The sequence below is a fragment of the Erpetoichthys calabaricus genome, chromosome 10 (genome assembly GCF_900747795.2).
Source record: "Erpetoichthys calabaricus chromosome 10, fErpCal1.3, whole genome shotgun sequence".
Classification (NCBI taxonomy): Eukaryota; Metazoa; Chordata; class Cladistia; order Polypteriformes; family Polypteridae; genus Erpetoichthys; species Erpetoichthys calabaricus.
In genome coordinates, this window is record NC_041403.2 from 92,593,885 (window position 1) to 92,618,490 (window position 24,606).

The 24,606-nt window shown below is 38.7% G+C and overlaps 1 protein-coding gene across 1 annotated transcript in view; it reads right to left on the bottom strand.

The window, feature by feature from the left end:
• LOC114659241 (short transient receptor potential channel 4-associated protein-like) overlaps positions 1 to 24,606 on the bottom strand; it is a 102,127-nt gene that overhangs the window by 69,367 nt on the left and 8,154 nt on the right. The window contains 4 exon segments of the mRNA XM_028811605.2: positions 2,689 to 2,744; positions 3,014 to 3,068; positions 10,503 to 10,619; positions 12,039 to 12,167. Coding sequence (XP_028667438.1) covers positions 2,689 to 2,744; positions 3,014 to 3,068; positions 10,503 to 10,619; positions 12,039 to 12,167 — 357 coding nt within the window.

Below are 24,606 nucleotides of genomic sequence, written 5' to 3' on the forward strand. Positions count from 1 at the left end.
GTCAGCAACACAGGAGCGCCGCAGGGGACTGTACTTTCTCCGGTCCTTTTCAGCCTATATACATCGGACTTCCAATACAACTCGGAGTCCTGCCACGTGCAAAAGTTCGCTGACGACACTGCTATCGTGGGCTGCATCAGGAGTGGGCAGGAGGAGGTGTGTAGGAACCTCATCAAGGACTTTGTTAAATGGTGCGACTCAAACCACCTACACTTGAACACCAGCAAAACCAAGGAGCTGGTGGTGAATTTTAGGAGGCCTAGACCCCTCCTGGACCCCGTGATCATCAGAGGTGACTGTGTGCAGAGGGTACAGACGTATAAATACCTGGGAGTGCAGCTGGATGATAAATTGGACTGGACTGCCAATACTGATTCTCTGTGCAAGAGAGGACAGAGCCGGCTATACTTCCTTAGAAGACTGGCGTCCTTCAACATCTGCAATAAGATGCTACAGATGTTCTATCAGACAGTTGTGGCGAGTGCCCTCTTCTATGCCGTGGTGTGCTGGGGAGGCAGCATTAAGAAGAAGGATGCCTCACGCCTGGACAAACTGGTGAGGAAGGCAAGCTCTATTGTAGGCATGGAGCTGGACAGTTTGACATCCGTGGCAGCGCGACGGGCACTCAAAAGGCTCCTATCAATTATGGAGAATCCAATGCATCCACTAAACAGTGTCATCTCCAGACAGAAGAGCAGCTTCAGCGACAGACTGCTGTCAGTGTCTTGCTCCACTGACAGACTGAGGAGATAGTTCCTCCCCCAAACTATGCGACTCTTCAATTCCACCCGGGGGGGTAAACGTTAACATTATTCAAAGTTATTGTCTGTCTGTATACCTGAATTTTTTATTACTCTTTAATTTAATATGTTTTTTGTATCAGTATGCTGCTGCTGGAGTATGTGAATTTCCCCTTGGGATTAATAAAGTATCTATCTTTCTATCTTTTGAACTGCTGTATAGGTGTTACTTCACAAGGCACAAAGTTGGTCAACTGTTTCATTGCTTAGAGGCACCTGATGCTTCACATGACTCTCCAATCCTACAAACTGCTCCATCGTTGATCATGTGTTGGTTCCTCTGTCTCCTCATGCTTTGTTGGATACCCCAACCACCAAATCCTGAATCATGTGTCTGAGCTTCAAACGGGACACATTTACAACCGAGATTTATAAAGTTAAACAGTGTATATATGTGTGGACATAACATTTTATGAATCTGATTTTTATGGCATTTGTATTTGCATGTTTTTTGGTGTATGTATATTTTCAAGTTCTAATTTAAGAAGTGTTTTACAAAAGAGACCCAGGCATGAAATTTTTCACATGTGATGTCACATCGGGGCTCAAAATGTTTCAGAGCATTATGGATTTTGGAATTTTGAATTACAGATACTCAACCTGTATGAACTACCATAAAATAAGGAAGGGAACTACTGTTCAAAAAATTCTATTAGTAAAACATCACTTATCTATGCATGGAAAAAAGAAATGCAAACCACAAGTGACCACAACAAAAGAGGATTAATACATCAAACATAGTAATCTGAGAGATTGTTTCACATCTGGCATCAGTGACAGGCTACATGCTATTGGTCTTGCAACAAGACCCCTCTGTGAACACCTCCAACATTTCTGATCCAAAAGCAGGACAATGCCATCCTTACAAATGGAAGAGGCATTCACAGCATTCATTGAACAGTTAATTCCCCAGTATCATATATGCATGTACTATCCTGGTGGGGTAGGTTACTGGTCAAGAACAACCTGCCCAGTTCTAAAGCATAATTTTTAACAGTTAATTCAATCTTCACAAATTAATTTACTCCCTTTCTTTTGCAGTTGAAACTTTATTTTTTTGGTAAGCTGACAAATGAAGAAACACAATCAATGACACTATAACAGGGGTGGGCAAAGTCATTCCTGGAGGGCCGCAGTGGCTGCGGGTTTTTGTTCCAACCCAGTCGCTTAATTAGAAAACAATCCTTGCCAATAATTACATTTCATGGCTTATTAGTGTTTAACTCTGCTTTGTCAAGTCATTCTCATATCCTAGATTTTTTTTCCATTCTAAGGATATCATCCAAATACTTTGAAGTGTAAAATGGATGGGTAATTCTCAATCCTTCACTTTTTTCTCTTCTCTTTCCTTCCTTCCAAGTATTTAATTAAACCAAATAGTGCACGATAAATACACACAGGTGTAAAGGGTAACAAGCAAAATAGATAACTTGGGTTTCTTTTGTCATTTGCATTTTATTGCTAATAAGGAGCAATTAAAAACAGAGAATGCAGCTGTTTAAGACTTAAATAAGCAATAAGGGTTCAAAATCTTAATGATGGAGACAACTAAAATGAAGCAGAAGTGTTTCTAGAGCAATAAGTGCTTCTTATTAAGCAATTGGGTTAGAACAAAAACCTGCAGCCACTGCGGCCCTCCAGGAATGTCTTTGCCCACCCCTGCACTATAAAATTGACAACCATAAACCAGTTATTCCCATTTTTAAATTAGCTTGTGCAGAACTGTTTTCATATCTTTTTGAGCCTGTATTACTGCGCTTACACAAAATGACAAAGATTGCTTTATATGTTACAGTGCCCACTCATACTACTGTTTATCACAATCACTAATAAAATGAGATGAATGCATCATGCCCCAAATATTGGCTTCTCAGGCAGGTTAACTTACACATATGCAGCAGTTATACAGAACACTTAAGCAATCCTTCACCAGTTCATCACTCACTGAGGAGGGAAAAAAAGAGACAGAAAAAATGGAAATGAGTGTAAGTAATCCCAAACTCATAAATTATTGATTTTTATTAAATCTAATCCAACAGCTAAAATGTGCATTGTTGAGTCATCCAGGTAGGCAGTTACTTGTTTCATGTTTCAAGTAAATTAAGACAGAGAAAGTGAGTAATAATTAATGAAAGGCAATTTAAAATGGCGAGTTGCCATTTCAACAATGGGCAGAATCTGAATAAAAATTTGATTATAGAAACTCAACTTACTTTTTAGTTTCTTCTTCTGGGCAGTTGTGGGTCTCATAAGAATTTCAACCAAAAGCTTAATAAAATAAAAATATAAACATTCATTAGCAAGCACAATACTGCCAATGTTGACAGGTTATTATTTATTAAATTACTCTAAAGGGTTAATGGTTTATTAACACCCTTACACAGATACACTCATAATACACATTAATAAAGCTATAAAATCACTCCCAGAAAGCTATAAAATCACTCCCAGATCAGTCACATTTAAGTATCATTATTTCAAAGGAATGTTTAGACATAATCGAAATTTCAGAAAGTTGCTTTTGATTCCCCTGCAATCACTATTAGGCAGTACAGATACAAAAATGGTGAAATAAATTACATCCCACTAAATGTGCTTTCTTTACAAGCCACTATTTAGTACTATTTATGACAAAATTACATTGGATTATATTGAATTTATCTATGTAATTATATAATAAAGTATATACTTTGCTTTTTAAGATTATGAAAGTATAGTAACTGTTCCCCTTTTCATATCTGAATTTCAAGAAAGAGTTGGAACCCACCATTTATTTAACCTTGGGCTGTAAATTTCTCAAATTAAAAAGCTCACACGGATTGGAAAAGTGTTTGAGGGTTGAGTCAATCCAGCTTGCAAAATCAACAACATGAAAACAAGTTTGTGTGCACAGAAAAAAATAATGTAGCATACACAGGCCCATTTTTCAAATGTTTAACTTCCATATTTAAGTCTGTTTACAATTTAGTGGGCAGTTTCGTTTTCACTTGGTTAAACAAATACTGGCAGCGCATTGAATTTTTGAAAATACAGGGATATGCCTGGCCTATATATCTTCTACAGCCTGTATAGCTGTGTTCCTATGCCTTCAATAAATACATCTTTTAAAATGTAGCATAAACACAAATGCCTATTCAGCTAGAAGTTTTACTGTTAAAGGTATTTGGCTTTTTTCCCCACTTTTATAAATTAAAAAAAAAAAAAAAAAAAACTTCCATATACAGAGAACAGTTGGGAGTTTGAATTTCACACGCAAAAAAAAAAAAAATTCAGATATTTTACTATAAGGATTTTAAAATCACTGTTCAAACAGGGAATGAACAAAGAAAATTAGAATTGCTGACTACTCAAAAGAAGAGAAATAATTAAAAAGTTATTCTCTGGCTCGTTTGACCTTTAAAATATATACAGTAATCCCTCACTATATCGCGCTTCGCCTTTCGCGGCTTCACTCCATCGCGGATTTTATATGTAAGCATATTTAAATATATATCGTGGATTTTTTGCTGGTTCGCGGATTTCTGCGGACAATGGGTCTTTTAATTTCTGGTACATGCTTCCTCAGTTGGTTTGCCCAGTTGATTTCATACAAGGGACGCTATTGGCAGATGGCTGAGGAGCTACCCAACTTACTTTCTCTCTCTCTCTCGCGCTGACGTAGGGGGGTGTGAGCAGGGGGGCTGTTCGCACACCTAGACGATAGGGACGTTACTACCTTCTGTGTGCAGCTGCTTCCTGAAGGACATGCTGCACGGTGCTTCGCATACTTAAAAGCTCGAAGGGCACGTATTGATTTTTGCTTGAAAAACAAACTCTCTCTCTCTCTCTCTCTCTCTTTTTGTCTGTTCCTGACGGAGGGGGTGTGAGCTGCTTTGTGCCGAGGTGCTTCACATACTTAAAAGGCAAACAGCCCTATTGATTTGTTTGCTTTTGTCTCTCTCTATCTCTGTGACATGATCTGCTCCTGACAGGCACTCCTTTGAAGAGGAAGATATGTTTGCATTCTTTTAATTGTGAGATGGAACTGTCATCTCTGTCTTGTCATGGAGCACAGATTAAACTTTTGAAAAAGAGACAAATGTTTGTTTGCAGTGTTTGAATAACGTTCCTGTCTCTCTACAACCTCCTGTGTTTCTGCGCAAATCTGTGACCCAAGCATGACAATATAAAAATAACCATATAAACATATGGTTTCTACTTCACGGATTTTCTTATTTCGCGGGTGGCTCTGGAACGCAACCCCCGTGATGGAGGAGGGATTACTGTATGTGTGTGTGTATATATATATATATATATATATATATAAACGAAGGTTGTATATATGCACGGATCCCAGAGGCCAGACGCACCGAAGCACCTGCGCCCCAGAGTCAAACCCAGCGGCTTCCCAGACTCAGTAGGTGGCGCCCAAACAACACAACCTGTAAACTAAACTTCAGGTCACAATACAACCGCCGCCCGAACGCGCACACCACCGCGTATACAACCTTCGTTTAGTAATGTTTACAAAGGTTGTATATATGCACGGATGCCAGACGTAACCTGTGCCAAAAGCGCACACGCACAGCGCCCCAGAGTCAAACCCAGCGGCTTCCCAGAGTTAGTAAGTAGCACCCAAACACAACACAATCTGCAAACTAAACTTGATGTAAAGCATGCACACCAACAAGTTGCCATGGTGACATATTTAAACATAGACCTAGAATAACTAGATGCCTCATGACCAGCAGAATCGTACGTCAACGTCACTGCCATATTGTGAGTGGCACTGCTGTGGAGTGAAATAACGAATAATATGCTGCTTGGGATTGTACAGACCGCCGTACGCTCCAAACCAGATCCTGGGGGATTACATTTGATAGGTAAGGCTGAACAATTGTTTTGGTTATATTTGGCCATTAGAAAATTCCATTTTATAATCTTTAGCTAAGCCAGGCTAAGCTAGCAAAGGTATGCATTTATGTGCTCAAGTGAGCCTCCAAACAATGTTTTGGCTAAACGTATTTAGTCACTAACTATGTAGATTGTTGTTAGCGGTTAACATTTCTCAAACTTGATGTTTTTTCTCATGGAGCACATTGAGGAAACACAGTTTGAAATTGACAACTATCATTTTATGCTCATGTCTTTAGTTGTGTCTGTCTTCCACAAACTAAGGCTGCACCATATTGCCAGACTGAATACTCTCAAATTACGGGATCTGAGTGAGCGAGACAGACTGTAAGTCTGTAGGAGATCAGTGAGGTTGTGGAGAACTTTAAATATTAAGAGCGGTATTTAGTATTGTATTCTGTAGTTAACAGGGAGCCAGTGAAGTTGAGAGATAATGGGTGTAATATGTTCAGTGGATTTAGAACAGCAGGATATTATCCTGACAGTAGAATTTTGAAGAAGTTGTAAGCGATGGATAAGTTTTTGTGGGATGCCAGATAGAATAGCATTACAGTAATCTATACGTGAGGTGACTCAGGCATTAACCAATACAGTGATCCCTCGCTATATCGCGCTTTGCCTTTCGCGGCTTCACTCTATCGCGGATTTTATATGTAAGCATATTTAAATATATATCGCGGATTTTTTGCTGGTTCACGGATTTCTGCGGACAATGGGTCTTTTAATTTCTGGTACATGCTTCCTCAGTTGGTTTGCCCAGTTGATTTCATACAAGGGACGCTATTGGCAGATGGCTGAGAAGCTACCCAACTTACTTTTCTCTGTCTCTCTTATGCTGACTTTCTCTGATCCTGACGTAGGGGGTGTGAGCAGGGGGGCTGTTCGCACACCTAGACGATACGGACGCTCGTCTAAAAATGCTGAAAGATTATCTTCACGTTGGCTACCTTCTGTGCAGCTGCTTCGTGAAGCGACATGCTGCACGGTGCTTCGCATACTTAAAAGCTCGAAGGGCACGTATTGATTTTTTTTATCTGTCTCTCTCTCTCTCTCTCTCTGCTCCTGACAGAGGGGGTGTGAGCTGCCACCTTCAACAGCTTTGTGCCGCGGTGCTTCGCATACTTAAAAGCCAAACAGCCCTATTGATTTGTTTGCTCCTTTGAAGAGGAAGATATGTTTGCATTCTTTTAATTGTGAGACTGAACTGTCATCTCTGTCTTGTCATGGAGCACAGTTTAAACTTTTGAAAAAGAGACAAATGTTTGTTTGCAGTGTTTGAATAACGTTCCTGTCTCTCTACAACCTCCTGTGTTTCTGCGCAAATCTGTGACCCAAGCATGACAATATAAAAATAACCATATAAACATATGGTTTCTACTTCGCGGATTTTCTTATTTCGCGGGTGGCTCTGGAACGCAACCCCCGCGATGGAGGAGGGATTACTGTACTTCAGTACTGTGTTGCGTAAGAACAGGACAAAGTCTGGAAATGTTTCGAAGATAGAAGAAGGCAGTCCCCGAAATGTTACTTATATGGGAGGAATTATTTAATAATAATTAAAATTATTTTTATTTAATAATTTCCATTATTAGTGTATAAATGGATATAAATAATTGCATTTATACGATTCGCCAAAATCTGTTGTATGTAAACGATACTGTTTTAAACGTTATTGTTTTTTCATCAGAAAACCCGGTTTCCACGTCTACCTGTATTGGTTTAAATGGCATTTTTGCCACTCGCAATAAGGCTGACACGCTGACGTATCGTGTCGACTGGGAAACACAGTGAATGCGCCGTAAATCTATACATGTCCATGTATTTAAACTCGAGGTAGTGGTGACTACTGACAGTGCCAGCAGTCAGCTACTCCACAGTGCCAGTGGTCAGTGTTCTCCACTCCACAGTACCAGCAGCTACTCCACTACACAGTGCCACCAGTCAGTGTGCTCTAATCCACTGTGCCAGCACTCAGTGTGGCAGCTGTCAGTGTGGCTTATTTGAATCACATTAAGGTAATTCAGTGTTAAAAGTAAGTTCAATTATGATTCCTAACAGCAAACGACTTCTAGCTAACAACACACCTGTAGAAAAACAAAAACAAGACTGCATAAATAAAAACAATGAACGAAGGTGCCTACAACGCGCTTCTGAAACACCAGAACCAAAGGAGTCACGGCTCCAAAAAGAAACCGCTTTAGTACAAATATATTTATTTAATTAAATGAAAACTTTCCCAGGACGCTCCCACCCTCCATGATTTTTCATCCCTACAAAGATTGGAGGGAACAGAAAGTAATTGCCATTCTTGGATTTGCGATTCTTTAGAGATTCGGGGGTTTACTGGTACAGTAATCCTTCCTCCATCGCGGGGGTTGTGTTCCACAGCCACCCGCGAAATAAAATCCGTGAAGTAGAAACCATATGTTTATATGGTTATTTTTATATTGTCATGCTTGGGTCACAGATTTGCGCAGAAACACAGGAGGTTGTAGAGAGACAGGAGCGTTATTCAAACACTGCAAACAAACATTTGTCTCTTTTTCAAAAGTTTAAACTGTGCTCCATGACAAGACAGAGATGACAGTTCCATCTCACAATTAAAAGAATGCAAACATATCTTCCTCTTCAAAGGAGTGCCTGTCAGGAGCAGATCATGTCACAGAGATAGAGAGAGACAAAAGCAAACAAATCAATAGGGCTGTTTGCCTTTTAAGTATGCGAAGCACCTCGGCACAAAGCAGCTCACACCCCCTCCGTCAGGAGCACACAAAAAGAGAGAGAGAGAGAGAGAGAGAGAGAGTTTGTTTTTCAAGCAAAAATCAATACGTGCCCTTCGAGCTTTTAAGTATGCGAAGCACCGTGCAGCATGTCCTTCAGGAAGCAGCTGCACACAGAAGGTAGTAACGTCCCTATCGTCTAGGTGTGCGAACAGCCCCCCTGCTCACACCCCCCTACGTCAGTGCAAGAGAGAGAGAGAGAGAGAGAGAGAGAGAGAGAGAGAGAGAAAGTAAGTTGGGTAGCTCCTCAGCCATCTGCCAATAGCGTCCCTTGTATGAAATCAACTGGGCAAACCAACTGAGGAAGCATGTATCAGAAATTAAAAGACCCATTGTCCGCAGAAACCCGCGAAGCAGCGAAAAATCCGCGATGTATATTTAAATATGCTTACATATAAAATCTGCGATGGAGTGAAGCTGCGAAAGGCGAAGCGCGATATAGCGAGGGATCACTGTGTGTATATATATATATATATACATACACACACACACACACACTGTATATATATTTTCTATTACACACACACACACACACACACATATACTGGCACCATAATTTACTAGTTAGAATTTGCTTCCTTGTTTTCATCTTCAGCAATCAAAATGGCACAATTTCACTAAACCAAGCACCTCGAATTGTTCAAGATTTATTATACATTGCGGTAGTCGACCCGGACACAGACAGGCAGACACCGATGGTTCCAAAACACACACACATTTATTCATATTTACACAAATAAACAGCACATAACCCAGCGCCCCAGCACCAAACACCCTTTAGTCCAGGCCTTTCCAATCTCTCTCTCTCTCTCTCTCCATTCCTCTCCTCCGAGCTCCGTCCTCTTCCACCCGACTCCAGCCATCGAATGGAGGGAGGCGGCCCCTTTTATATCCACCCGGACGTGCTCCAGGTGCCTCCCAACAAGATCCTGCCGGCACTCCCTGTGTGGCGGAAGTGCCGAGGGCCACGGCTCCTCAGGCATCTGGGCGCCCCTTTGTGGTGACCACGGGCCCCTATAGGGTTGAGCTTCTATGCTCCTTTCCCGTGGTCCCCATAGCCACCAGGGCGGTCACCCCCTCATGGTCTGGAGGAGGCGTAATCCCTCCTATGGTCCTTCCGGGTGTCCCAGCTGGGTACCGCCCCCAGCCACTCGCCACAACATTTACCGATAACATTATCAATATTCACCTAAAAAAGATACACTCCATCAAATTTTGAACTTATAAAAACCTACCCAGGATCTTGGGAACTGGAAAGTCTCTCATTAGCATCAAACTCTAACCAGGAACTAAACAAGCCCATCACTGAACACATTCACACACACACACCAATTCTCAGTTAAAAAGGGCTAGTTTTAGGTCACAGAATCAAACTGGAGTACCCAAATAAACATACACACACAGGCTAAGAGAGAACATGCAAACTCTACAGACATAGCCAGTACTAGGATTCAAACATAGTATAGTGGTACAGTCCTATCCTGCCACCCATTTTTAGAAATACAATTCTCCAATTCTCTCTTTAAAGAATTTATATAACTTTGATTGAAGCCCTAATAAACAGGCTGAAAAACAAATGTCCAAATAACTGATATTTCATCAATTTTTTTTTATATTTCATCAACAACAATAACAGTAGATTCCAAAATATTCTGCCAATTCTTTAGAAAGAATACTTGTTATTTAAAATAGCTTAAGGAAAAAAAGTACTTGTATTTTTAACACTTTATTATTTTGTACCTTATTAAACTCAATAGCCTCCTTTCCTCTCAGTTTTGTTAAAAATTCAACATAGATATATTAAATTATCTTCAAAAAAGAATACCTAATAGAGTGATAGGTAGACAAGAGTTTGCAACTTATCAATTAAACTTTTTTGTGTTGCTCCAACCACATTCCTGACACTTGCCACCTGTATCCTTTCAAAGTTATTCTTATGCTCATATATAAAACTTGCACAACACTATTTCTGAAGTGTCTTTATTCAACCAATGGAGTTCAGTGTATTCTCATTCAAACATAAACTTACATCAACACCTCCAAAAAGGTCAAAAGTGTAAGTGTTTGGATAGGTGGATTCCTGAGCTGTCTTTCGGTCTTCTGTGACAAATGCCATTGCTTCCATAGACAGCAAGGAAGATATCTCCTGTAAATATAATTTTTCTCAATTAAGAATCAATAAAGAACTCTAAGACAAAAAAACAAGTCATTTATAAAGACCACATTATTAAGCCAACAAAAAATCTAATTTTATAAGCAAAAGGAAAAAGACTAGCCAACAGTCTTTTCAAACATGTGCTTGCTGGCCAAAAAAGGGAATGTATTTGTTTTATTGCTGCCAAAGATTTAAAAATAATTGAGAAATTTGTTTTTCAAACCCGATGATTCCAGACCAGTACTACAGTGGCTAAAGGGCACCCTGGTAGTATCAGGTACAGTGTGGATGCCAATCCTATTACACTTAGTATGGGATATATACCCGGAATTCTTCAGATATGATGAAGTAGTGTTGATTAATGCATCAATAATTCACCAATATCATTATATATACAGTATTTTCTAATAAAAGACTGGCCATTTTAAGTGAGGAGTAGTACTAGTTGTAATTCTATTACTTTTAAACATTTTTCACTTTGCTGCTTACTTGACTGTTCTGTTTTGTTGACCAGCTATGAGAATGTTCTATTATAATTAGGTCACATTATTTCAAAGTGGGGGGCAGTTACTGGGTTGCAATTTCTTTCTAGTTATCAAAAGCTCGTCAAAAATCTGCTTATAAAAGAATTGTTTATGATAGTGATTTGAAGTCTGCTTTTTAGTCATAAAAGCTGCATTTTGCAAAACAACTAAAAACATATCTCATGAATCTGCTTCTCATTTTTAAGCCAAAAAATGAGCTTATCTTCTGGAATTGTTTTTCAGGTTATCAAAATCCGCCCAGAGTGGCAGTGTGCAAACCATGAAAAGTTTTAATTTACAGATGACATTTTTATCTTCATTGATTCACACCTGCCTCACAAGTTCATCTATCTCCATTTTATATACATGATTCTTTTCAACATTGATGTGTCAAATACACCATTTTAAAACATCAACATAACAAATTCTGCTCTTGTCCGATATTGCATTTTTTAGACATTTATGGAATTTTAGAAATAAACCCCAATGCATTAACAACTATAGATTTAAGCAACTGCCTCTGGCAGGAAATCATACAAAGCACGTAAGCCTTCAGTAGCCTACCTTGGTCTTTACATAATCCAAGACCTAGTGCTAAAGAGGCTATTTTATTCCTAAAATCTGCCATGCTATATGCTCAGTCATTGTAGAATTCACACAGTATAAGGGTGGACTCACCTCAGAATACAAGTGTGTATTAGAAGACATGAATAAGATGTACTTATATATTTTTTTATCCCACAAATCACTCAATAGTACGTTTTGCGAGTTTTTTTTATTTATTTCTAACTTATCACCATCACTCTCAAATCTGGCATCATACAGTATAACAATTCCCTCAAAACCCCAGGAAACCTAGACCAAACACTATTTTAATATAACTCACCTTAATTACACCATGGACCTGAGAGAGGTCACAGTTAGGATAGCTGTTTTCATACAACTTCTGCAAAAGAACTGGGATGCCATGCCATTTTGCTTTTTTGTCCCTTTCATATAGCAATGCTTCAGGAAGCTGTAACAAGATAATATACTTAAATACAGGACCTATAATAAAATGCATAAAGTTACCATGATAACAACAACAACAGTTACTATGTATTTGGCAATAAAAGCACATTTAGTCTTAGATTTGCTGGAGTCAAACTCAAGGAATGCACAAAGAATGCATTCTAGAATGTTGAATGTTGAACTGATTTCCAGAAGTACTGTATAGGAAGTAATATCTCACGGGACCTTAAGACCTGATAAAAAATAATGGCACTGCAGATGGATTGGCAACAGATACAGAGTATACATTTTTAATATTTGTACTATATTATTAACAATAGTGTTAACAGCAACAATAGTAATATCAAAATTGCTTACCTATTCTATAGCATTACCTTGATGATTATACCTGGTTCACACAGCTAGATGCTTAAGCAAATGACGAGACTTTTCAACCCAGTCTTAAACTAACCTCTCTCTCTCTTAAACTGAAGCTTTAAATACAAGGCTAAAACAGTCAAGCACAAGTAGACAACATCCACTATACACATGCATTTGACCTGTACTGGAAGTACTTCCATACTAATATGCTCCTATTCCTCACTGTTTTACAAAATCAATACCTGGTAAGCCACAAATGAAACAGCAAGAACTTGTTGAGAAATGTCAAATATGATAAGGTGATTTAACAGTTTCAATTTCTAGTGCTTACTTTTAACCATATATTCAGAAAAAGTGAATCTGCTAAAATGTGATGTCTTCAATAAATGTTACTTTTGCAAACAAATGAATCGTAAGACATTTATTTTGGTTTTAAGCTACAGTCATTTCACATAATGGCCCACAGTATAAGGGCAATGATAAACATTACAAATTCATATCCACAAATAATAAATCACAGTATATATTATCTTTCAAATTTACCTAATTATGTAAAAGTGAAGACAGTATTCTTGACTAAAAAAAAAAAAAAAAAAAAAAGAAGGAGAGACAGGTCTTCAATCCAAAAAGTAACTCACATGAGGCTTGAGGTTTCTTATTTATGATGTGTATGGATAATTCCACAAGTATATATTTATAAAAAATGTTGCATGCGTTTTAAACATATTGAGCATATGACTGGATAACTTGACGTTGATTATGTGACATGAGTAGAATGAGTATTTACATTTTTCACATCATTTGGCAATGTACAGCACTGATCACTATTGGTTTCTGTTACATCATAAATGTTTTTCTGCATAAAACACAAGATTTACTTTTTTTCTCGGTCATCAAATACAAACCCCAATTCCAAAAAAGTTGGGATGCTGTGTAAAATGTAAATAAAAACAGAATGCAATGATTTGCAAATCTCATAAACTCATATTTTATTTACAACAGAACATAGAAAACATCAAATATTTAAAATGAGAAAATGTACCATTTTAAGAATAAGGTCTTTTTGAATATGATGGCAGCAACAAGTCTCAAAAAAGATGAGACAGGGCCATGTTTTCCACTGTGTAGCATCCCCTCTTCTTTTAACAACAGTCTGAAATATCTGGTAACTTAGGTGACCAGTTGCTAGACTTTTGGGAGAGGAATATTGTCCCATTCTTGTCTGATACAGGATTCTAGCTGCTCAATGATCCTGGGTCATCTTTGTCATATTTTTCGCTTCATGATGCACCAAATGTTTTCAACTGTTGAAAGGTCTGGACTGCAGGCAAACCAGTTCAGCAGCTGGAGTCTTCTACTACGAAGCCATGCTGTTGTGATATATGCAGTATGAGATTTAAAGGCATTCCCTGAAAAAGACGTTGTCTGGATGGGAGCATATTTTGTTCTAAAACCTATACATACTTCTCAGTATTGATGGTGCCTTTCCAGATGTGCAAGCTGCCAATTCCATAGGCACTACTGCACCCCCATACCATCAGAGATGCTGGCTTTTGAACTGAGCGCTGGTAACACGCTGGACGGTCCCATTCCTCTTTAGTCCAGAGGACATGGTGTCCTTGTTTTCCAAAAAGAACTTCAAATTTCGATTTGTCTGACCACAGAACAGTTTTCCACTTTGCCTCAGTCCATTTAAATGAGCTTTGTCCCAGAGAAGGTGGCACCGTTACTAGATCCTGTTCACATATGGCTTCTTCTGTGTTCAATGATTTCTGGAGGTGTTTCTGAGCAGTGATTTCCATGACAGAATCATGTCTGTTTTTGAGGCAGTGCCACCTTAGATCCCAAAGATCACTGTTATCTAATACTGATTTTTAGCCTTGTCCCTCGTGCACAGAGATTTCTCCAGATTGTTTGAATCTTTTGATGATATTATGTACTATAGATGATGAGATATTCAAAGTCTTCACAATTTTAAGCTGATGAACATTATTCTGAAATAGTTCCTTAATTTGTAAACCCAGTTTTTGTGTAGTTTCACAAAACGCTTTGAAAAACCCTTAAGTACTACAGTTGTGGTTTACAGCTATGAACATATAAGTAACAACATTACCAAACCTTTAAAAAATACTCCACAAAAAAATTATTTTTATCTAACTTACCCAGTGTTGTACATAATGAGAGCTGTGAAAATTTAATCTTGTGTGTCATGGAGAACAGAGGCACCTGATATATAAATACTTCACAGATTGAAAAATATCTCAAGATTCTCATGTAATCTTAGACATATTGATATTCTTTGGTGTTGTTTAGTGTTGGTCCCTGTGGACATCAATGGTGTTAGGAATTTTGACATCTCCATTCTCAATCAAAACATGAGATTAACATTTCGTACAGCCATCACTATGTACAGCATTAGATAAGTAATAGAGAAAAACTTTAAGCAATAAAATAATCAGTCACAGTCCATATATCTGGCACGGGTATCACTTTGCAGAAAAGAGACTACAGCGATGGCAGATTTCAAATGTACTAATATGGCTCCTCTAGTCTGAGCCCTTAAGGTTTGGCCTTGTCATTACAGGATGTGCAAATGAATTAAAAAAATGCACATTGGCATTTCTAGTAAACTACTAAAAATATTGAGCAAGTGAAGTGTGTTCTTTGCAAATGTTTAATTTCATGACTGCATACCAAGTTACTGTAGAACTTTACCTTAATTGTTGCACAAAGATTACTTCTACTAGCAGTAGAACTCTCATGTGTACAGAAACACAGAAATTCTTCCATCCATACACCACAACAACACTCCAAAATTAGACATATGGAAGATAATAAAGTTGACTATTCTGTACTGTATATCTTGTAAATGGCATATTAATTATAGTTTTTCCATGGGTTCTCAAGTTGCATGACACCAGTTAAAGTACGATGCAGATGCCCAGATATCAAATTACTGTTGTCTCTAAGTAAGCACACTTTTTTTCACACAGACCATGGCCTTAAGAAAACACAGCAATTGAAGTTCTCAATGACTTTCCACAGGAACAGCACAAGAAGGTTATTTTAAACAACTTAAGTCTCACAAAAGTACAGTAACCAGTTACATTTTTAAGATATGATTATGCTCAACAATCTTGCTACCAGTTGATTTACTTCAGAAATTATATGCCAATCATAATAAAAAATGTAGCAGAAAAAAAAAATGAAAATTCCAATCTCTAGTAAATTCGAAAAATTAGATAGCTACAATTAACCTTAGACATACAAAAACAAAGAAAAAAAAACATACAGACAATGCTGTTAGGCCAAACACTTATTTTTAATTACTTCTCTCAGATAATAAACTGAGAAAAAGAAATGGCAAAAGTTATCCTGAAAAAGTAAACAAAATTTTCAGGTCAAAGGATAAGTCCACTATTTTTCAAGTCAAAGTTATATCTTTACAACCATATTAATCCACTTTAATTAAAAAGACAAGTGTCTCTGCATCCACCAAGTTGCTTTGTTTCATTCCAACAGATGGCATATCACAAACATGAACTCAACTTTTATGAATCCCATACTAAATGGCACATAACACAGACTGACAAATGCAATTCATAGGTCTAACAGATGGGGCATCACAAACATTTGTAGTACTGTAATGCATGTTATTACTACAATTGTTTGAGATGCCCCATCTGTTAGAACAACAAATTCAATGCATTTTATAATTACATGCATTATAAAATACATTCCAATAGATAATGCACTGCAACATTAACTATGAAGTCTACATTAATTACTTCGATTTCAATCCATCTTAAGATGGGTAGCAGACCTAGTTTGCCACATGAAATTTTTTTTTTTTTAATTTTATTGATTTTATTGTAATCATTCCATACAGATAGATCAAATTTTAACAAAAAATAGGATTGAAAACAAATCTAAATTTTTGTTTTGTTTTTTATTTCACCTTATACAATTTCTTGTATTAGGAATTTGGTAGTTTTCGCATACCCCTTGGGGTCAGAGCGCAGGGTCAGCCATTGTACAGCGCCCCTGGAGCAATTACAGGTTAAGGGCCTTGCTCAAGGGCCCAGCAGAGCAGTGGCCTTTTTGGCAGTGACGGGGATTCGAACCGGCAACCTTCGGGATACCAGCGCAGATCCTTAGCCTCACAGCCACCACTCTGAGAAAAAACATTTGTAAAATTGAGGTTAAGGAGCTGGGGTCTAAACATTAAAACATAAGCCTAATAATATACTGAATATGTCCACTTTGAATAGCAAATGTTTCTATTTAGGTTTAGGGTTCAAGGAGGCTGTTAAGGGTGGAGCTTTTACCATTTTTATACAGGTACACCCACAATTCAAAAAAATTCTATTGATTCAGGATGTATATTTTACTACTTTTATTTCTGCAGTTCTGTTTCTTCAGCATTTATATTTTGCAATGACTTGTAATAAATGATGCTTGGCACAAAAGTGTGCCAAGTGTCTGATATAGGGGACCAGCTCTCAGTATTCCATGAAATTATCTGATTTGACTATGCATCTGCCAGGATTCAAAATGTGCACCAGCGGCACACAAGTACTCAAAACATTTTCTTATACCATGTGTACTCAAATCATATTTTTTTATAGGCAATGCAAGCACATATTCTGAATTGCATCAGGCAGTTCAAGGTATACAGGTAAAATCCCACTATAATGAATACAAAAATAACAAAATTTTCACAATAACAAATACATTTTTTGGGCCCAGACAAACATTCAAAGAACATAATGTTAAATGTCATTTTAACAAAATGAAAATCTCTATACGAAGAACGTTTTTTCAACGAAAAATGGCCACTGAAGATGCAAAAAATACTTAATGCTGCTCCTACAGTTTTTGTCCCGTGTCAACAATCCCTGCCACAAGTTGTCCCAAAGAGAGAGAGTCTGCTGCGAAATTTCTGGTCTCTGGCAGTCTTGGGCACACTCGGCAAGAATGTATTTTCATCATACACATAACCCGAATTCAGAGTCAGTGCTCCACCAAGCAGTGATATTCAAAATGATTCTTTTTAGCGATTTGATTTATTCATTCATTCATTCAGTTCACCAAAATGATTTGAATCTTTGAATCACTGACTTGCTCACATCATAAAAAAAGTTATTGTAATTTAAAATGTAGAATAGTCTCCTGTGTAACAACTTTAACCACCAAACAATACAAAAATATAAAAAGCAAGCAACAAACTAAGCAATTCACACATATTATAATAAAATTCCTATTTGAATTTTGACAATAAAATAAAATTAACAATAAACAGAAAAAAAACAATCGTAGAAACAGAACCTTAAAATAGTGCACGCATCACAATAAAACTGTGAGAACATTGAAATATGACTAAATAAAAATATTTCCAGTTTTTGATTAATCTCCTGCATTTTCCGTTTTTCTTTCTTTTACATCCCATCCTTTCTGATGCAATCCGGCATACAAATATCATCAATGAACTGAACTGCGATTCAATGTACTGTGAGTCTCTTGTCAGACTCGGATTCTTTTGGTGAACTAGTTCAGTGGACTGTACCGGGTATCTCTTGTCTGTAGTTTGTGAATGAACTTTCAATGGTTCTGCAGAGGAGTAGGGTGCATATTGGTTCATTCAATCAGTCCGTGTACTGAGACGGTCATAGTCACTCAGTCAGAGTGAACCGATCAATGGTGCTTGGTGTCATCTACCAAGTCAGTCACTGGCTAGTTGTCATCATGACCAATTTGCTAAAACAGTTTACTGATAGGCTATTTCCCAATGATAGCAGCAATTTAAGTGACATTAAGATGACAGTTCTGGTCTGCAGCAATATCTATTTGGCAAGATCTATCTGAAATGCTATATAAGATGTAGTGCGCGCTGCACATACCTCAAAAATATTTGTTCTTTAATGTCGGTGAATCACTGACCAAGATCGATACAAAAGAAATGGTTTGTTCACTGAACATCATTACCACCGAGTGTCCGTATGGGTAGTTGTGTTGTGTGCGGATACCATATTGTTCAAATATCATAATGCTCCTCAAAGTTTTCAAAAAAAGTGAGTAGCCGCGTCAGTTTATGCTGAAAGAAAAATCACCAATTCTGGAAAAAGTTGATTCTGAAATGAAAAAAATCGACGTGGCAAAAGCATTTTGAAATTGTGCCTTTATCTTCATTGTGTGTTCATACCTGTATTTCCATAAAAAATAGATTGTGTCGTTTTCATTCTGTATTCATACTTGTATTTCAATAAAAAAAGTTACATCTAAAGTCTCATTTTCAAACAGAACATTTTTTGCAGTTTAAGAAGCGCTGTTTTATTATATAGGTATTATCAAGCTTGGGTCACAGAGTTACATGAAAGATAGGCAGGTGAGTCCAGGTTTCCAAGGAAAATACAAGTAATTTATTTACTGTATAGGGAAAGCATGTAGTCTCAAGACTTCACTCAGAACAGGAGCGGTTAGGAGTTGCAGCACAGGCAATCGTCCTGCTTTACCTCCCACCTTCAGATTAGAAGACCACCTGCGGCTCGGAATCACCGCAGACAGATCAGGAGAGTGTGAGGAAGAACAGATCAAAGCCAGCTGTTAAACACTGTGTGACAAATAGTGCTGGGTGGTTACCGGTTCATACCGAAAACAGTTTTTTATTTTTGTTATTATATGGATTTTTCTTATACCGCAACACCGGTTTAAATAGCCTCAACAACGTTCGGAATATGGCGCTGCGGGAAACTGTTTAAGGGGGACCTTTTAACTGCTACACCGGTGCTGTGCGGGGGCTCTTTTTCACTGCTACACCACTAAACAGGCGTGCAATGAAGTACATGTGGTAGTGGAGGAATTACGTGGTGAAAATGGACAGAGAACATTCCGAAACTGAAGCTGTAGCAGACGATAAAGTTAAATATGATGACACAGAAGAACTTTTGCTGGAAAAAGGAGTCACGTCTGTTGTCTGGAGATACTTTGGATTTAAAAGGTTGGATGTGGACCATTATGTTCAAATGTATGAATACTGTTTCTATACTACTGGATAATACTGCAAGCCAAGTTGTACTTGTTTTATTTTTTTCAATACTGTGTAATGTACCTGGATACTGTGTAACAGTGTGACGACATGTTGACTTTATACTCGACATTTCCACTTTAATCTTGACGCTTATGACGAGAATAAAGTCGACATTTCTACTTTATTCTCACCGTTTGTTGAGATTAAAGTCGACATGTTGACTTTATTCTCGTAATTTGTTATTAAAGTAGAGCATCGTAAACTAAACTTCATCTTAAAATGAATATTTAATTTACTAGATTTTCTCAAACCCCGTCATAAGTTATGTAGCACACTAAATGCTTTGTTTTGTGTGTCTTAAACGGACTTCCTCTTGCACTAAGAGGAGGTGCAGGCAGCACACAGATCACATTAATTTCATGATATTCCTGCTCCCTGAACATTTAAAATACTAAGATAAATACTTGATATAATTTTCATAATGAAATGCATTAAAGCATGTATTAATCATGTGGGAGCACGGTGGCGTGGAGGTTGCACTGCTGCCTTGCAGCAATAGGGCCCCGGTTGTTCCTTGCTTTGAATTTACATGTTTTTCTGGTGGGTTTACTCGGCGTGCTTCAGTTTCCTTTCAAAGTCATGTAGGATGTGGGGTTTTGTTATGCTATATTAAACCTGCTAGTGTATGTATTGCTTGCATTCACCCTGCGATGTGCTGGCGCCATGTTCAGGATTTGCTCCTGCCTCACATACAATGCTTACTGGAATGGGCGGCATAATTAAACATGTATAATGAAGATTTTTTTTAAAGCTATAAACTTAGACCACGGAGTGTTCAGAACTACGTTTAATTTCACAAAGACGTTTATTGTGTGGTGATTGGTTATGTGGAGAAAGAAAAAGGAAAGATAAAAACTGCAGGTTTGGTACATCAGACAGACAACACGCATGCAGTAAAGAAAGCCCGCTCAGAAGAACATGCATTGAATTCTGTGTTCATGTCTCCGACCACCAGATCACAAACCCAATATTTAAGTTAAACCTGTGCGATACCCATTCATACATCCAGTTTTTTGGAGCCTCGTCACACCTGCCATAAAGTTTTCTACACTGAACATACACCTGGGGACCCCTTACTGTGAGGGAGCAGCACTACAGTGCATGTTTAATACCTGCTTTAATGCATTTCATCATGAAAATTTATCTTAGCATGCTACATTTTCAGAGAGCAGGAATATCATGAAGTGAATGTATTCTGTGCGGCGATCGCTGCCTGCACCTCCTCTTAGTGTACAGGAAGTCAGTTTAAGAAGCGTGTACAGCGATTAACAACTGGGTCGGGGAACACTTAACACAAAGCATTTAATGTGCTACATTAACTTATGAAGGGATTTGAGAAAATCTAGTAAATTAAACATTGATTTTAGGATAAAGTTTAGTTTACGACATTCTACTTTAATGACAAACTGAGAATAAAGTGGAAATGTCGACTTTAATCTCGACATATAGTTTTTTTTTCTTCACTGTGGCCCGAATACGCTTCCGTAGGGCTATACCACAAATAGCATTATAAATGCAAGTTGCAGTTTTATTATTTATGTATATAGCTTAGCTTGAAACAAGGTCCGCATTCTGCTTGGCCTGCCGGTGCCTATTAGCCACCTCTGGAGTCCCACAGGACAAAAGGGTCCTGTAGGACTCCTTCAGCTTGACGGCATCCCTCACTGCGGGTGTCCACCAACGGGTTCGGGGATTGTTGCCACAACAGGCACCAACCACCTTACAGCCAGAGCTCCGGTCAGCCACCTCAACAACAGAGGCACAGAACATAGCCCATTCAGACTCAATGTCCCCCACCTCCCTGCCGTTCTGCCGGAGGTGGGAGTTGAAGCTACTTCTGACAGGGGACTCTGCCAGATGTTCCCAGCAGACCCTCACAATACGTTTGGGCCTACCAGGCCTGACCGGCATCCTCCCCCACCAACGAAGCCAACTCACCACCAGGTGATCAGTTGACAGCTCCGTCCCTCTCTTCGTCCGATTGTCCAGGCCGCAAGACAGATGACATGACCACAAAGTCGAACACTGAACTGAGGCCTAGGGTGTCCTGGTGCCAGGTGCACATATGGAGACCCCTATGCCTGAAAATGGTGTTCGTTATGGACAATCCGTGACGAGCACGGAAATCCAATAACAAAACACCACTCAGGTTCAGATTGGAGGGGCCATTCCTCCCAATCACGCCTTTCCAGGTCTCACTGTCATTGCCCATGTGAGCATTGAAGTCTCCCAGCAGAACGAGGGAGTCCCAAGCAGGTGCGCCCTCTAGCACCCCCTCCAGGGACTCCAAAAAGGGTGGGTACTCCAGACTGCTGTTTGGCACATACGTGCAAACAATAGTCAGGACCCGTCCCCCCACCCGAAGGCAGAGGTAGGCTACCCTCTCATCTACCGGGGTGAATCCCAATGAACAGGCTCCAAGTCAGGGGGCAATAAGTATGCTTACACCCGCTTGGCGCCTCTCACCGGGGGCAACTCCAGAGTGGTAGAGAGTCCAGCCCCTCTCAAGGTGACTGGTTCCAGAGTCCACGCTGTGCATCGAGGTGAGCCCGACTATATCTAGCCGAAACCTCTCGATCTCACACACTAGCTCAGGCTCCTTCCCCTTCAGAGAGGTGACATTCCATGCTTTATAATAATAAAGAAAAAATTTTCATCCCGATAACTCTAAAGATGGTTGCAGGTGTGTGTTCAGACCAAAGTATCTATATTATATATATATATATATATATATATATATATATATATATATATATATATATATATTTCACTAAGTCCATGGCAAGCAAGACGCACGCAAGACCGAGCCCCGCCCACTAACAATTCACTAAGCAGCCAACCATGGCACACGCACTACAGAGCCAACAATTCGCGCGAGAGCGAAAGCATTTGCCAAGAATCTTTTCATTAATCAAGAACTAAAGTCAGAGGTTCGAAGAAGATCACATACCATCGTAGTTCCGACCATAAACGATGCCGACTGGCGATCCGGCGGCGTTATTCCCATGACCCGCCGGGCAGCCATTACTCCCACTGGCATGCCTCTGCATAAAGTCAAACTTAAAATTGGTTCAGTCATCATGCTTCTCAGAAACCTCATGCCAGCAAGAAGTCTCTGTAAAGGCACTAGACGGACTGTTCTCAGCATTCACCGCAATGTACTGGGGTGTAAAACAATCGCAGCTCCTACCTCACAAACTGTCCTTATTCCCCAGATTTCCCTGACCCCATCAGATTCAAATTTGCCTTTTACTTTTACACGCAATTTCCTGTTAGATTGGCCTTTGCAATGACAATTAATAAGGCACAGGGACAAACTTTCAAAATGATATGCCTGTATCTGCCAACCCCAGTTTTCAGTTACGGACAATTGTATGTTGCTCTCTCCAGAGTTCCATCTTTTCATTCACTCACAGTCGTATCCTCAAACCCACCCCATTTGGACAACTGTGTCTTTCAGGAAGTGTTCACCCATCAATACATAATTATGCGGCGGTTGGCTAGTGTGTGTATATATTTTTAAACCTATTTACTTCCTTATCTACCAATTCATGTACCGTATATACTCGAATATAAGCCAAGTTTTTCAGCACCGAAAATGTGCTGAAAAACGTCACTTTCGGCTTATATTCGAGTCAGGTCCCGCTGCCCCCCGATATATGAACAAGCCAGTTTCCCTTTCGATTTGTTCGCGCCGATTATTTCCGCACGTGTTCAGTCTCTCCCTGTGCAGCGAGCGAGAGAGAGAGACACGCACGCGCGAGAGATACCATATTGGTTTTGTTGACCCTCTTCTCCACTTACAGAGCTAGTTTACTGTTTTTCTTTGAAATAAATACTCAAAAACATTTAACATACTGATGCCTCAATTAATGTACGGTAATTTTATTGGTATTTATTTTGGTTATTGAAACTTACCAGTAGCTGCTGCATTTCCCACCCTAGGCTTACACTCGAGTCAATAAGTTTTTCCAGGTAAAATTAGGTACCTCAGCTTATATTCGGGTCGGCTGATACTCAAGCATATACGGTATTTATTTATTTAAAGAGCTTTTGTAAAAAGACAAATTTCCCTTGGGGACAAATAAAGATTTATACTGTATCTATCTAGAAACAACCACAGTGAGCACAAAGCACGTGTTATAATTTTCAAGTTATTGCTTCCCAGCTTTTCAAACTGGATAAAGTGTACTCTACTTTCCAAGTTAAATCAATACACAAAATAAAGAAAAATAAAGAAAAATGTAACACATTGTAACTTCACCACCATGAAATGCAGAATACAGCTAGGGGTGGCAAAATGAAAAGTGGTTAATCTATTACTACTTTAACTACATTAGGCTCTGACTCCACCTTGAAAGAGCCATAGGACCTCATACCTTCAAGACAGAGGAATATTAAAGGTGAAAATGCTGGATTACAATGAAAACCGTTGACACGCTTATTTTGAAATACTTGTGTTAAAAAGTAAATACACATCTATTTTATTTATAATTAAAAATAGTATTCATTGATCAATTTTATAAACTACTTGTAACGTGAGAGTGCCGTAACAAGTGCAGCACGTTATATCAAACATACCCTATTCTAGCTCTCATGAGGAATTTTCAAACGTAATGAGGCAGGCTTTTTCTTATTTAACCAGGTCAACGAATCCTTAATCTATTACAAAAGCTCCCCCTTGTGGAGAATCCCTGAAACACACCAAAGGAAATGCTAGCAAAACTTTACTTTCACGTCTCTCAACTGTTTTTTCTCAATGAAAACAAAAAAAAAAAACAAAACAAAAAAAAGAGGACAAAGTATTCCCAACTTCCTCTCAGCTTGCCTAGCTCCTTATACCAAGGAAGGAAATTTCACAAATCTGCCCCATTAATGAGAACATACAGTAGGTCTGTTACAAATATCCACAGTTTGCGGCCATAAACATAGATGTGGTCAAAATTTAATTAGTAAACTGAGAATTATCTTAAAATCACAGCTCACTGAAAACAGA